This window comes from Dipodomys merriami, unplaced genomic scaffold (genome assembly GCF_024711535.1).
Source record: "Dipodomys merriami isolate MVZ:Mamm:240054 unplaced genomic scaffold, mDipMer1.0.p SCAF_31, whole genome shotgun sequence".
Taxonomy (NCBI): domain Eukaryota; kingdom Metazoa; phylum Chordata; class Mammalia; order Rodentia; family Heteromyidae; genus Dipodomys; species Dipodomys merriami.
This window is the reverse complement of record NW_027204604.1, coordinates 1,608,696-1,622,825: the sequence shown is the minus strand read 5'-3', so window position 1 is coordinate 1,622,825 and position 14,130 is coordinate 1,608,696. Positions and strand designations below refer to the sequence as shown.

Below are 14,130 nucleotides of genomic sequence, written 5' to 3'. Positions count from 1 at the left end.
TCACTGTTTCAAAACTCAAATTTACAGAAAAAATATGAGTGAATTATTTAAGTCATATGTAGGTATGAGTTACAGGGTTACTGGCTCTGAGTTTAGTATTTATAAGCCAATAGTCTACATACAAAATAAGATACAAAGTATCTTAAAACAGAAACACACATAAATATCAAGGATATATATTGATTGGTTGATGAAGATGTGACTGGAATAACTGATCCTGTCTTTCTCCAAAGAGCATTGCCCAGGAGTGAATGATTAAGTGTTTGAGCCTATAGAATATAGAATGTAACTACTACAAGATGAAAGAAATACCTACATATATTAATGGATAATTTCTCTAGTCAAGATAAAAATCTAAACTGTTATAGTAAAGTTCAAACAAAAGATAGATTTAAATATTAGTCAAAGTCCATCAACTTTCTACTTTGTAAGCTATTATCCATTTGCTTTTTTTAGTGCTGGGGATTGAACCCAGGGACTTGTACATGTTAGGTACATACTCTAACACTAAGCTATACTGTAGTCTTTGCTATTAATTAAATTTTCACAAGAGAATAAATTTGACTAGAGGTCAAAGTTCCAGTTATACAATAAAGCCCAACTTTATAACATCAATTAAAAGTTAAAAAAATTATAGGGTAACAATGAGATTCAAAAAGATTACACTTTGGGATAAAATATCTCCTTTATGCTAGAAGATATAATATAGAACCGGAATTTTATTGTAAGCATGCTGTGTTGAGAGATATGAAGGTAGAATGTCTAATTTTTTGCATTCCAGATAATAAGATAAACACATCATAGGACAGTTTCCAAACTTACAGCAATAGCAGGAATATATTCTATATTGATGCAAGAAGTATATTTCAAAGGGAAAATCACTCATGGAAAATGACTAGATAAGAAAAATCATTGCAAATGAATTTGAATTCCCAACACATTTTTCTTTTCTTAAGCTTTTATATGTTAGAGAATTAATAAGACAAAGAAATATAGTACAGATTATAATGAAACACATGCTACCTCCTTAGATAGATAGATGCAACTATGACTGTTGCATCTAAATATGAAGACTTTACACATCAGTGATAAGAGAAAGGTAATTACTATTTCTAAACATAAGCTTCTCTTTTTGCCTACTTCCCTTTCCTACTCCTCAGAAGAAATGTTCTTCAAGGATTTGGATTTTGTCACTGCCATGTATTTTAAAAGTGTGATTTCTTACGAACATCCAATAAAAAAATAAGTTATCATTCATCATGAACAAAAAAAAAATCCATGCAAAATTTCAAAGCCTAAAATGTATATGCTTTAAAGCTTCTCATAATATAAGCTCTAAATTACCTTAGCGTGGTACAGAGGGAAAAGTAATGCATTCAAAAGACAAAGGAACTAGATGAATTATTATATGTGCAAAGACAACTGAAATGAATGCCAAGTTCTTTGTTAAACCAACGAATTGTTGTATTGTCATGTATAGCAAGAGGAGATTTAAAAAAATTCATTTATAGATTGAATGGAAATAGGTAAGAAATGATAGCTAAATTCTACACTTTCATAAAAAATAATCATATGTTCATCTTATATTTAATAGAAATTACTTTCAAAAGCACTTCCCTCCCTCAATTCTGTGAAACCATGTGTAATGAAGTCTCACACATGAATGTGTTACAGGCCTTTCCATGAAGTCAATCGTGTGACTCGGGAATGCAGCAGTAGTTTGGGAAAACTCTGGTTTTGAGGACCATTTATATGTCAGTGTGGGAAGCCCTGGTACCATTAACTCTTATAAAAATAAGCTAGGGATTTATTTATAGCCTTTTTCTCATAAAGCTGACCTACTATCCTAAAGGGAAATAGATAAATATTTGAAAGAGACCGACTGCTTTTGGATGAGGATGTTCCTTACCTGGCCATGCTCTGTCCTAGCCCCAGGGCTAAACCAATGGCTGTGGAGGAAAGAGAAGAGGTGTTAGCAGGAACTGGCTGACAGTACTTGCTCTCAAATCACCGATTTGAATGTGCTCACCAGACTGATTCACCACCAGCAACACAGCCTTAAATATGCTTTATTTTAATGGATATTTCATGTAATTCAACACTTACACCAATTTTGACAGAAATGTAAGAGTGCTTATAACCCAGTAATTTTCAATTTAATAAGCAAACTGAGTTAGAATTACATTTCCATTTAATTATGTTAACATAAACTGCTGGGACTGTATTCATTTTATGAATCAATTTTGGTTATAAAAATCTACAAACGCTATCATTTACCACAACTTAATTATAGCATCATTACAACAAATTACGACCTTTAGATTACTGGACTCAGAAAAAAAGCTAAAGCCACCAGAATACTCTTGTGAAGTTTTTCTCCTAGAAACAGTATAAAAAGCCCTGGGTTGAAAATCTGGACCAGTTGTCAAATGTACCTCAGATTCACTTTTTTTCAATTAAATCAGCCAGGAATTTGGCTGAGAACCAGTTCACAACATTAAGAATACAGAAGTCACCAAGCAATCAAAGGCATTGCATCTCTTCCTGCCCCGCCTGTCCCACAATGCTACAGCTGTCCCTGGGGCTCAGATTAAGCCTCCAGGCTATCCTTCCATTTGGACTTATTGAGTACACGGGCAGAATTGTGCATAAAAACAAGTGGCCCACCATTTTGGGGAATGATATCATGATTACTGTCGATGTTTTTTTTTCTAGAACATTACTACTAAGTGTCTTTAGAAGGCCCTCTTTACAAGGGATATACTATATTCTATTCTCATAAAATCTTTATGAGACAATGTTCATGTTCCAGTTCCAGGAACAAGGATATTGGTGTTTGCTTCCTTCCACCACATAACAGGGTATGGATTTTACACTGAAAAACCTCATCTCATGGTACCCTACTTCTACCCCAACTTCTCTGTGGTGACAAAAATGAGAACAAATGGCCTTATAGCTCTATGCTCTTTTACATGCCTTTGCATTCCTGAAACATTTCTCAAGCTCATAGATGGTTGTGCTCCCTGGCAGAGCAGATTGCACAGCCTATGTGAGAATGGAGACTTCCTGGCATTACAAAATGGTGTCTGAATTAACTACCAGTTGATCATTCACTATAGTTTCACAATTTCCATTCTAGTATGGATTATGTCTTTTGCTTTAAGAAAAATATTTTAAAAAATCAAATGCATACCTCAGTTTAAAAAGTCATAAAAAATTAAAAACTGTAGCCGTCTCCCATACCACTGATTGAAATAAAGTATTGTTTACATGTTTCCTATGTATTTTAATATTTCTGCATTTCACATAGATATTTTGGAAGTAACTTAAATGAGAAGGGGCTGTTTTTATATTTATTATACAAATAAAAATTAGAACATATGTGAGCTAAATTACTAAACAAGGAAATCACAGTAAATCAAAGGTGGCATTGATCAAGTCTGTCTATTAGAGTTCAATCTAGAGTTAAAGCCAATCTCCCTATGATACAATAGGTGCTAGATTTCAAAGTATAAATGTATTCCCAAAGAACATAACCTTTAATCCAGGCAAATCTTGCTTTAAGCAAACTTGCTATTTACACAAAAGATAAAATAAGGGGTGAATATTTGCTTTATACAGGAATTCATCATAGGGTTGTAATGAGTCACTCATGTGCATTTAAAATAAGTCTGATCTATATATAATTCCTTAAGCAAAAAAATCTCTTATTTAAAAATGAAATAAAAGCAAACCATAAATATTAGAAAAAAATCAAGTAAGCAATCATATTTATCTTGACTTAAAATAATTATTGGTAAATGGTTAAGAAAAGTTACAAAGAAAAAAATTATGGGTGGGTGTCGGTGGCTCACACCTATAATCCTAGCTACTCAGGGAGCCTGAGATTTCAGGATCCTGGTGCAAAGCCAGCCTGGGCAGGAAAGTCCTGAGACTCTTATCTCCAATAAACAGCCAGAAAACCCCAAGTGGCGCTGTGGCTCTAGTGGTAGAGCACTCACGTTATGCTGAAGAGCTGAGGGTACAGCACCCAGGCCCAGAGTTCAAGCCCCACGACCAACCAAAACAAAACAAAACAAAACAAACCTCACAAAAGAGTGGTTGAGTTATCATAACAAACCTACTTTATGCTTATATGTAGTTTTTATGAGCTAGTCTTACATTTTTAAACATTTTCACATCTGTATGTATTAAAGGGAACATAATTAAATATGAATTTTGAATGTTAATTTTTACTCAGATACTAATTTCTCTGCTTTAGCTGAATGAAGACTTGTCACTTTTTTATGTGGTTCTCTAGCAAAATTAATGAATATCAGATTTATTTAAATGTTTCCTACTAAAATAACATTAATGATTGGACTTTATGTCTTCCCAGGAAATAACTGCTAGATAGTATCTTAAATAGTACAAAATTAAGGGTTATTTTATAAAAAACAATTACATTTTCATAACTATAATGTTTTAGAAAAATTGTGGTAGTGGGGAATCACACTAAAGACATCATTAATGACCTTTTTGCCAAATTAGTTCATGTTCAGTGACCAAAGTTGTTTCTAGCATCTACATTTAATTTTTGTACATTTCAAAGTTCAGAAACCTTTTTCACACAAATTGATAAATTAACATAAAAAGAATAAATGGAAATAAATGTCACTTGATTATGTGAACTTTGGGTTTTATACCAAATATCCTACAACCTCTCTAGAGTAAGAAGTCCTGTTACTCATCTACTAATTATTAAAAAGGAAAAGAACTAGCAACTATGTGTCTGATTTGCAAAGTGATTTTAAACATAGTCAATAAATTCTACCCCTCAAAAAGGACATCAGTACATTTGGAAATACCTGTTTGGAACTGATGATAGTTTTATACTGCATGTCAAAGTAAGATTAGGATGGGTGGGCAAAGATGAGGATTCCTTTTTTGTTTCCCTAAAATGGGAGAAAGGTAATTGTAGGGAAAAATTAAAAAGATGATGAATTTCAGGAAATAAGTGTATAGGTAGAAGCAAGGAATTAGGAGACTGACTTACTTAAAACTACTGGTGAACATTATTCCCTGGAAAATTATTTGTATATTCCAAAGGCAAGCATACTTTGATTTTTCTACTATGACATGCTGGAAATGTATTAGACTTAGGGAGCAGACTGAGTGAGAGAAAGACAAGAAACAGTAAGAAACCACTTAGTATAGCTGGAGTGTGGGGAAACGCACAACTGAAACTATCTTTGGCCAACTCACTGACTATATATCTTCTGTTAAACAACATACACACATACACATTTACAGACACATTTTTTCAGATATATGTTGCTGTGGCAATGAAAGAGACAAAGTGAAGAAAAATAGAGTCTGCTTCTGTTTTAAAGCACGGAGGGGCCAATTCCAAAACTATGTTAATCTAAGATAACTCAACCTGAAACATGTGGATGTGTATCTCAACTAAGTGGTTTGTATAAATATTTGTATAAAATAAAAGCCTTTTCCAATGTCTTATAGCTTTTCTCCGTCAAGAGTGGGACCGTCAACAAATATATGAAGACATACTTGACATCCCTGACCATAAAAGAAAACACCCATCAAAACAGTACTGACATTCTACCTCACTCTAGTTTGGATAGCAATCAAGACTATAACAAATCTTCATGAGGATATAGTGAACCCTAATACACTGCTGGTGGGACTTCAACTTGCTCAACTACTATGAAAATTAGAATATGGGTTCCTCAGAAAACTAGGAACAGAACTACTATATAATCCAGCAGTATCACTCTTAGGCATTTCTCTACAGGAATGTTAGTCAGGGTATATTAGAAGCATTTGTACAACTATGTTCATTGAAGCACTATTCACAGTAGCTAAGCTATGAAAATAGACTAGATACCATACAACTCGTGAGCGGGTAAATAAAATGTGGTATATAAACAAAAACTTAGCCATAAAGAAAAATGAAATTATATCATTTTTAGGGAAATGGATAGACATAGAAATCATCATATTAAGTGGAGTAAGTCTGCTCATAAGGACAAAGTACACATTTTCCCCCCATATGTGGATATTAGATCTAAAATATAAATATATGCATAAGCATATACAAGACCATATGTGCATATGTATGCATGCATGTATCTATCAATCTAGGTAATTAATCTATAGTATATATACATGTGTGAGACACCATGATGAAATGCCTTTGAATAATTAACATGTACTTTAACAAAAAGAACATTAGGAAAAGTTTCTGGTTTGGGGTGTTGGCATTAGTGGGAGTGTACAGACAAATGAGGAAGGAAAGGGAGGACAAATATAGACAAAATACTCTGTGGGTGTGAGAGCGAGAGAGAGAGAGAAATGGAATAAGACAACTTGATGAGACAGTTTTGGGAATAGCAAGTAAGGAGACAAAGAGGTAGGGGGGAATTACGATCAACAGAATTATTTAGATAAATGGTCTTGTTAAAAAGAAAAAAGTGAGTAGTGTTAAGAATTTTGTCTCCTAGTAAGATGTTAAAGCTATTAGCTGACATGAGATATGAATCAAAATCAACCATCTTGAGATAATGAGACAATAAATCTGAGCATATGAAAAACATTAGTAAGTAAGGATGGTGGTTTCCCTAAATGACATTGGTATTAAGGCCTAACTCAAAATATCATCTCATTTGGTTGATCTTTATAAGTAGTCAAGTTAAAATAAGGTCATTAAGATAAGTAACATTGTTAAAATGTTATGTATCTGTCTCTGTGCCCTTACAAAAGAAGAAACTTGAACAAAAAGGCACATAGGTGAGAAAACCTCCAGGAGAAGATGATAGCAGAGTTACACATGGTACTTCAAGTTAAGGAACACCAGAGCTTTCTGGCAGCCCATCAAAAGTAGGGAGACATGAAGCACAGTTTCCTTTAAAGCCTGCAGAAGGAATTAATACGCCCTCACCCTGGTCTTGGACTTCTGGACTCTAGAAGTGTGACAGAATAAATTCTGTTGTTTAAGCAACCAAGTAGAAAATGCTTGATTAAAGTAGCCCTAGCAATTAAGTTAATAAAATAGAGAAACAAATAGGCAGGTCCTTGTGTTCTTTTTCCTGATGCATGTGAGAAGACAAAACAGGAAAGCCTAAAAAGCAAAACAAAGCACACACACATTTATGGTCTAAGCTACTGTTATTTATTCTGTTAACTGCAACGAGTATATTCTAATAAAGAAACTTCTTTGTTAAACAATCTCAAATAATACATAGGACCTTGGTATATTGGTAGGTAAGGTAAAGGGGGTGGAAAGTGCAGGTGAACTCGAGGGACTAGGGACAGGGTAAAGATGGCTGACTAGAGGGGTATAATGCTAATCAGGGTCATGAAAATTTGCACATTTTCAGCTACTAAATGAATTCTAACATAGTGTCTGCATTTCAAACTTTATCACAAACATAAAATATACTTAAACATTTTCATTTAAATTTTGGACATGGATTTAAGTTAAATTCCCCTTGTACTATTATATGTATATGGTATTTACTTTTTAAAATACAGGTAAAGACTAAACTACCCTCATTAACAATAGTTACCATTTTTTGTAAAGAAATAAAATATCTGAACAAAGTTATTCAGCTAATGAGTACTCACTCATGATGATGAGAATCTGGGGAAAAGTGAACCATCCTCTTGTTACTGACAGGGCCAGGACTGGAAACCTGTGGGGACAGTTTTTTGAATCATAGGTTAGTATGCAGATCAACAGCAGATGATAAGGATGTAATGGATGAGAATATAGTTGTAAACTGGAGCCTACAACCTTCATCCTCAAATCCAAGACAAAACTGCATAAACCAAAAGTATAATCTAATTCTTGGTAAAAATTATCTTGATGGTCACAGATATTCTGCAAGAATTTAAAGACTGTTTTAAAAGTATCTTTAAACTATGTAAATATTATTATTATTTTTTTTTGGTGTCGGTCATGGGGCCTGAACTCTGGGCCTGGGCACTCTCTCAGCTCTTCAGCTTAAGGCTAGAACTCTACCACTTGAGCCATAGTGCCACTTCTGGCTTTTTTCTGCTTATGTGGTGCTGAGGGATCGAACACAGGGCCTCATGCATGCAAGGCAAACACTCTATCATTGAGCCACCTTCCCAGCCCTGTAAACATTCTTAAACAGATCAGTGACTCATTTGCAAATACTGTCCAGCTGCTCCTGTATTTAATTTGATGATGAAAAGAGTTTGATTAGATCAGCAGATATTTCCATGGGCCACTGTATTTGTACTTAGTTCCTAAATATAAATAATATATATTATAATGTAAAAATTCAAATGCACACAAGAATTTGGTCAAGGAAGCATTATTATATTATAGTTTGTCCACAAAGTTACAAGCTACCTGTATATTTACACTGAACAAAACCTAATTTGATGTAAGAGGGCAATATCTTACAATGTAATTTTAAAAATTAGAATTCCAACAACAAATTCAAATAACTTCTTGATATAAGCTACACTCATTTTTAAAGAATTTCACAGCATACCAATCTTACAGAAAGTTCTCAAAGGGAACTAAAGCACCAAGCACAAATGAATCTACCATCACAAATAGAAGGCATAAAGCTACAGTAAAACGTTAAGACGGGCTCTTTCATAAAACAAGACACACGGTTACTTATAGAAATGCCATTTAAATAGAAGAGAATTTTAAAAAAGCATGTAAGGCAGTAATATACCGCTAAAAGAAACATTTTCAAGAATTTTATTTGTTCTTGAATCTCATGGGTAACAAGGATGCCAGCATACACACAGGAATTCCAAGAAATGTAAATACTGCAAATGCACAGACAATAACATTGATAACGGATGGCTGGAACAGCACAGGTAAATGTGGCTTAACTCCAAGACCACATCCACCATTCGCTTCAGAATGTGGTTTTCATGCTACTCCAGTGGGTATCCCTGGAATGCAGTAATCCATTTTCTACACTGGGGCTATGAGAAAAGTCGACTGTGCCTATGTCATGCTTTGTTAGAGGTTCATGATCACATTATCTCATGGTGGACCTGACACTTTTATTCAGTTTACAGTATGTTCTATGTACAGGCAACTTATTTCCTTTGCCAGGGCTGCTGACAACCTTTTCCACACTATATTAATCTTGTTTACTGACTTTATCTTGCTACAAATATCAGAAAACTGAACTTTTTATCTCAGAGAAAAAATAAACAACATGTTGACAGAAGCAGAAGCTATTTTCAGGACTAAAATTGCTTGTTTACCTGAAGCTATACTTATGGAAAAATGTTTTGAGTCTTGCTCTGGCTTAAAGTACATAATCTGAAATTTAATAAACAAAGGAATTTCACATATACTCATGTGATAAATTGTCTGATGAAAACAATAGAACTGAATATAATAAAAAAAGAATTTATAACTAATTTATACCACAATACAAATGCAAGCTTTCAATCTAGTCAGAAATAATCATACTATCAATTTCTCAGAAATTGCATGAGTATAAAAAACTGTAAGTTCAACTCAATTTTCAGCAAATAATTCACAAAAGATTTACAGTAGCAAATGTAGATATTTAAATTGTTTTACATATTTACTAGTAATGGGGTTAAAAAACAGAAGCAAATATTCTTTATAGCTATTTCAAGTCAATTTATGCTTTATGTTTAAGGAATAAAAATATACTCATAGTTTAGAATTTTTTAATGAAACACAGCATCATTGACATACAGTTATGATGGTGTTTGGAGGTCATTGGTCAGCCTCAGGAGAAATAAATGTTATCACCATTAAAACCTACTCCTACTTTAATGATTACAGACATGCTTATCTAAAGTCTAAGAATAATATATTCAATAGAGAATTCACCTGTGAAAATCAAGTTTTAGACTGAAGCTGGAGTAGATATTAAACTTTAAAACACTTTTTTTCTTCTTTTTCCTTTGAGGCAAGATGTTACAATATCGCCCTGGCTGATTTATACCAGTACTTGAACTCATGATTCCATTATATAATGCTGAAATTACAGTTGTGTTCCAACACATGTTTAACTTTGTGAGCAGAACACTTCAAAGTATTATTAGGTTTGAAGAAATATACTTAAAGAATTGCTAACAATTATAGTTGTTTCATGATGAATTATGAGTACATATAGAAATAAAATGAAGGAGTAGTTATTGAAGCTCAGTGGAAGATCACAAGCAAACTAAGGTTCAAATATCAGATCAAAATATTAATTTCTAGTAAATAAGAATGGTAATGGTTTCATTCCTCCAAACATGCCTTCCACCAATTCCTGAAAAAGACAATGCTTGATAAATCACATTTATTTATTTATTTTTTATTTATTTTATTATTTATTTATTTATTTTTGTTGGTCGCCCAGCCTGAACTCTGGGCCTGGGCTCTGTCTCTCAGCTCTTCCGCTCAAGGCTAGCGCTCTACCACTTGAGCCAGTGCCACTCCCGGCTTTATCTGCCTATGTGCTGCTGAGGAATCAAACCCAGGGCCTCATGCATGCAAGGCAATTACTCTACCACTGAGTCACCTTCCCAGCCCTATTATACAAATTTTTAAAAAGCCAAATGAACTTCAAAGCCAGACAGAAATAATGGTTTCTAGATCATCTAACTTTTATGTCATTATACTGCTCATCATTTGCTCTGTTTCACTATCAACTTATCAACTTCTGATAAATGAATATGGTAGTGGGAGATGAAAATGCAACAGCCATGTAAATTATAAGCTCAGTTAAGTACCTCTAGTGGGAAATTCAGGTACATGATCCTGATACCTTTCTCTAGTGTGCTAGGCACGGCGAGAGCCTTTCCTTACTTTTTCACTCATTTGTAACAGCAGTTTCCTCAACAGATAAACAGAACAGTTGGTTTTAGATCCTTCTCATTTTCAGGTTGTCTTACAAAACCTGTTTCAATTTCCACAATCACAAATGAGGAAAATTTATCTGGGAACCTACTGTCTTGATCCTTTCTTGACTATTACACCCTTTCCTCCTCAGTTTTGTTCTAAGTTCTCAATTCCAGCCTATTTGCCTCCTGAGTGCTATTCTGCTTAGGAACCCATGCCTCCAAACACTTTTTGTGGCAGGCTGCCATTCAAAGAAGGCCTTTCAATTGTGTGCGGACTGGCCAATCATATCTGTGCGGCCTCCAGCTGGAGGGGGCACTGTCTTTGTCCCGCAGATGGCTTGTCAAGGCCTAGAAGTTTCCTGTTTCTCTTAGGACAATTATTAATTTGACTCCTTTGAAGAAAGAAACAGCCTTTAATGTTTAGCAGGCTCTGCATGAGGGTCTCTAGTACGTTCTAGAAATGTGTCAGTCAAATACATGTGACAGATATTAAAGAAAACAAGTGAACAAAAACAATTTCAAAAATATGACTTTAACCCCTGGGGGTGGGAAGTAACAGGAGAATAAAGTGGGAGCAAATGGATTTTGATGCTTAGTCTGAAAGTTTAAGTTCATTTAAAAAGGAAATTATGTTCTAATTTTTTTCAGAAATTTTAGGATATATCTTTTATCTAATATTAAAGAAGATTCTCCAAAGTCATTTCAAATGAGGGCACCTATGTTTTTACACTAAGGTTCCAAGAATTCTGTTACAACATGGTAGAAGAATGAATAAAATATTTCATTGTGTCATCTACTCTCATAAAATCACAGCATGGTTACAATTCACAAAAGGCACAATCTATTTGGGGAACAGAAAATAGATTCAGGAAACTAACATTAATATTACTTTTAAAATCACATGTGGAAAAAGTTAAAAAAAAAGTACTTGCGAATTACTTCCAACCTAAATACAAAAATGCAGCAATTCAAATAGCATAAATTGGATAGCATCGATAAGATTAAAGGGAAACAAAGTAGCTATCTGATTTAGGAAGAAGATAAAAAATCACCTCTAAGAAGGGAGTTGTATTTAATCTATCTCTACCTCAAGTTGCCAAATGCAACTTTCTAAACTGCTGTTTTCACACAGAGCCTTTCTGGTTCCCCTTCAAGGGCTCTGCTGACAGTAAAATGAACACAAGTGAGAAATGCATTCAAGGTTTCCCAGGGTCACTTCTTCACCTCTAGCTTAAGTGTCTAGCTCCTTATGAATACACTGATTGTTCTAAACTCAACACTATGGCTTAATGGACAAAATTCAATAAATATGACTAGGAACTTACTTACATACAAAATTATGCTTAACTTTACTACTGGTGTCTATTCAGTTGGGTGATTTCAGTTATATTACTACTTGATAAAGCCTTGAGTTACAGAATCCTTCTATTCCAAATTTTTCTCCTGTTTCTTAAGAATAAGATCAATATCAGTAAATAATTCTCAAGAATTCATCTTGTATCTTTACTCTCTGGCACTTCTCGAAAAGTAAAACAATGGATTTATAGAAGGTTCAGGAAAGAACTCAATTGGGTATTAAAAAACGAAAAAGAAAAAGAAGTACATACGCAATTCATGACATGTGACGGATGCGAGGTCATTGTAAGTGCTTACCTAACAGGAGTTTTGTCTTTAAGCAAGGAACATTCAAAAATAAAGATGTATATTTCAGAAGACCCTTGTCTGACACATAGCTAGTAAAGATCTTTTCCCATTCTGTGGGCTTTCTATTTATCTTGATAGCTATGTCCTTTGCTATGCAGAAACTCATTCACACAGTAAGAACAAAGGAGGATATTCTTAGGAGAGGGTCATAAGGGCTCAATAGCTATGTGCATATGTTCATATAAAATGATGTTTATTGAAATGAACTTCAAGAAATGGAAGCAAGGTTTTTTTTTCTTTTCTTCTTTCCCTTTTCATTTGGTTTATTCCTGCTGCTGCTGTTTTTTTATTTCTGTACCCTTTGTCTTATATATAAAATTATCTGTTTTAGAGAGGGGAAGGGGAAGCACAGAAAAGGTGGGACAAAGGGCAACCGTTCAACAGTGAACTATACAACTTGGGGGGGGCGGGGGAACTGGGAGAGAATGAGGGAGGGGCAGCGCTGCGCAAAGCAACCATCTATTCACTGTTTGGCTTATGTGACTGCAGCCCCTCTGTATATTTCCTTTACAAGAAACGTTAAAAATAAAATAACAAAGATGATTCACTTCTCCGGATAGCTGGTCTACTGGAGATTAGGAAAACATGCACTAAATTAGTAAATTTACACAATATAACTTGGTTTTCCAATAAGAAAATACTCTGAAATTTAGGATTTATATAACCTGACAATGGTAAAGAAATATAAGCCAGTTCCTCACCAAACAAATCTTTAAAAAAATACCAACATTCACAAGTAATGTTGCTCTTTCCAGCAGAGCTGACGGTGGCATTAGGATCTGGGTGGCATTAAGTATCTATGGTCTGCATAGAATCTAAATCATATTTGATGGGATAGAACACAGTAGGGGAATGCACCAATTTTTACCTGTTAGTCAAAGTCAAGTGTTCCACGTTGTTGGGATGTGCTTTCAGGAAGAAATTAACCATAAACAAACCAACAGGGAAGGGATAATGATGACATGACACATCACAAATCCACATAATGAGTAGAAACATTCTTGTTGGTATTAAGAACAACAGTTCTTTATAGTTCTGCCCCGCTTATAGGATGTTTTTCATAAATAAGTTGCCTAGAGAGAAGAGACATCACTATTGTCAGATTATAGAGAAAAGCTAATGTCAGAGATGGAGAGCAGGATTGATACCTAAGTTGTCATGTTCACCATCTAGGTTATTTTTCTTTCAGGGAAACAATGCACAAATCAAGTGTTTATTGTATTTGGGGATTTGCCATAGAAAATGGTGACCATCATCTAAAATACTCACTTGGGAAATCTTTAACCTAGCATGCATGATACATCCAGGAAGACTTTGGAGCTGGCTTGTAAGTTCTCCTAACAAACAAGTCATCTAAGGGGCGTGGTAACTCCACTAGGGGCTCTCAGAAATCACCACATATGCCAATGTTGACTTAAACAGCAAATGGCTCATAAAGGAGAGAATCATCACAAAAAAGGCAGTGCTCTAAACACTGTGACAGTAAATATTTCAGGATGAGAATCTGAGAAACTTGGAGGAAACAAGGAGAGAGATGGGAGCAAGGGAGGGTGAGAG

General features: G+C 34.4%; 1 protein-coding gene across 3 annotated transcripts in view; it reads right to left on the bottom strand.

The window, feature by feature from the left end:
* Gpatch2 (G-patch domain containing 2) overlaps positions 1 to 14,130 on the bottom strand; it is a 142,128-nt gene that overhangs the window by 41,467 nt on the left and 86,531 nt on the right. For all 3 annotated transcript variants that reach the window (XM_070041484.1, XM_070041486.1, XM_070041485.1), the window contains exons 6-7: positions 7,627 to 7,694; positions 1,910 to 1,949 (exon numbers count right to left, since the gene is read on the bottom strand). In XM_070041484.1, the coding sequence (XP_069897585.1) occupies positions 1,910 to 1,949; positions 7,627 to 7,694 (108 nt within the window). The remainder of the gene's footprint in view (positions 1 to 1,909; positions 1,950 to 7,626; positions 7,695 to 14,130) is intronic.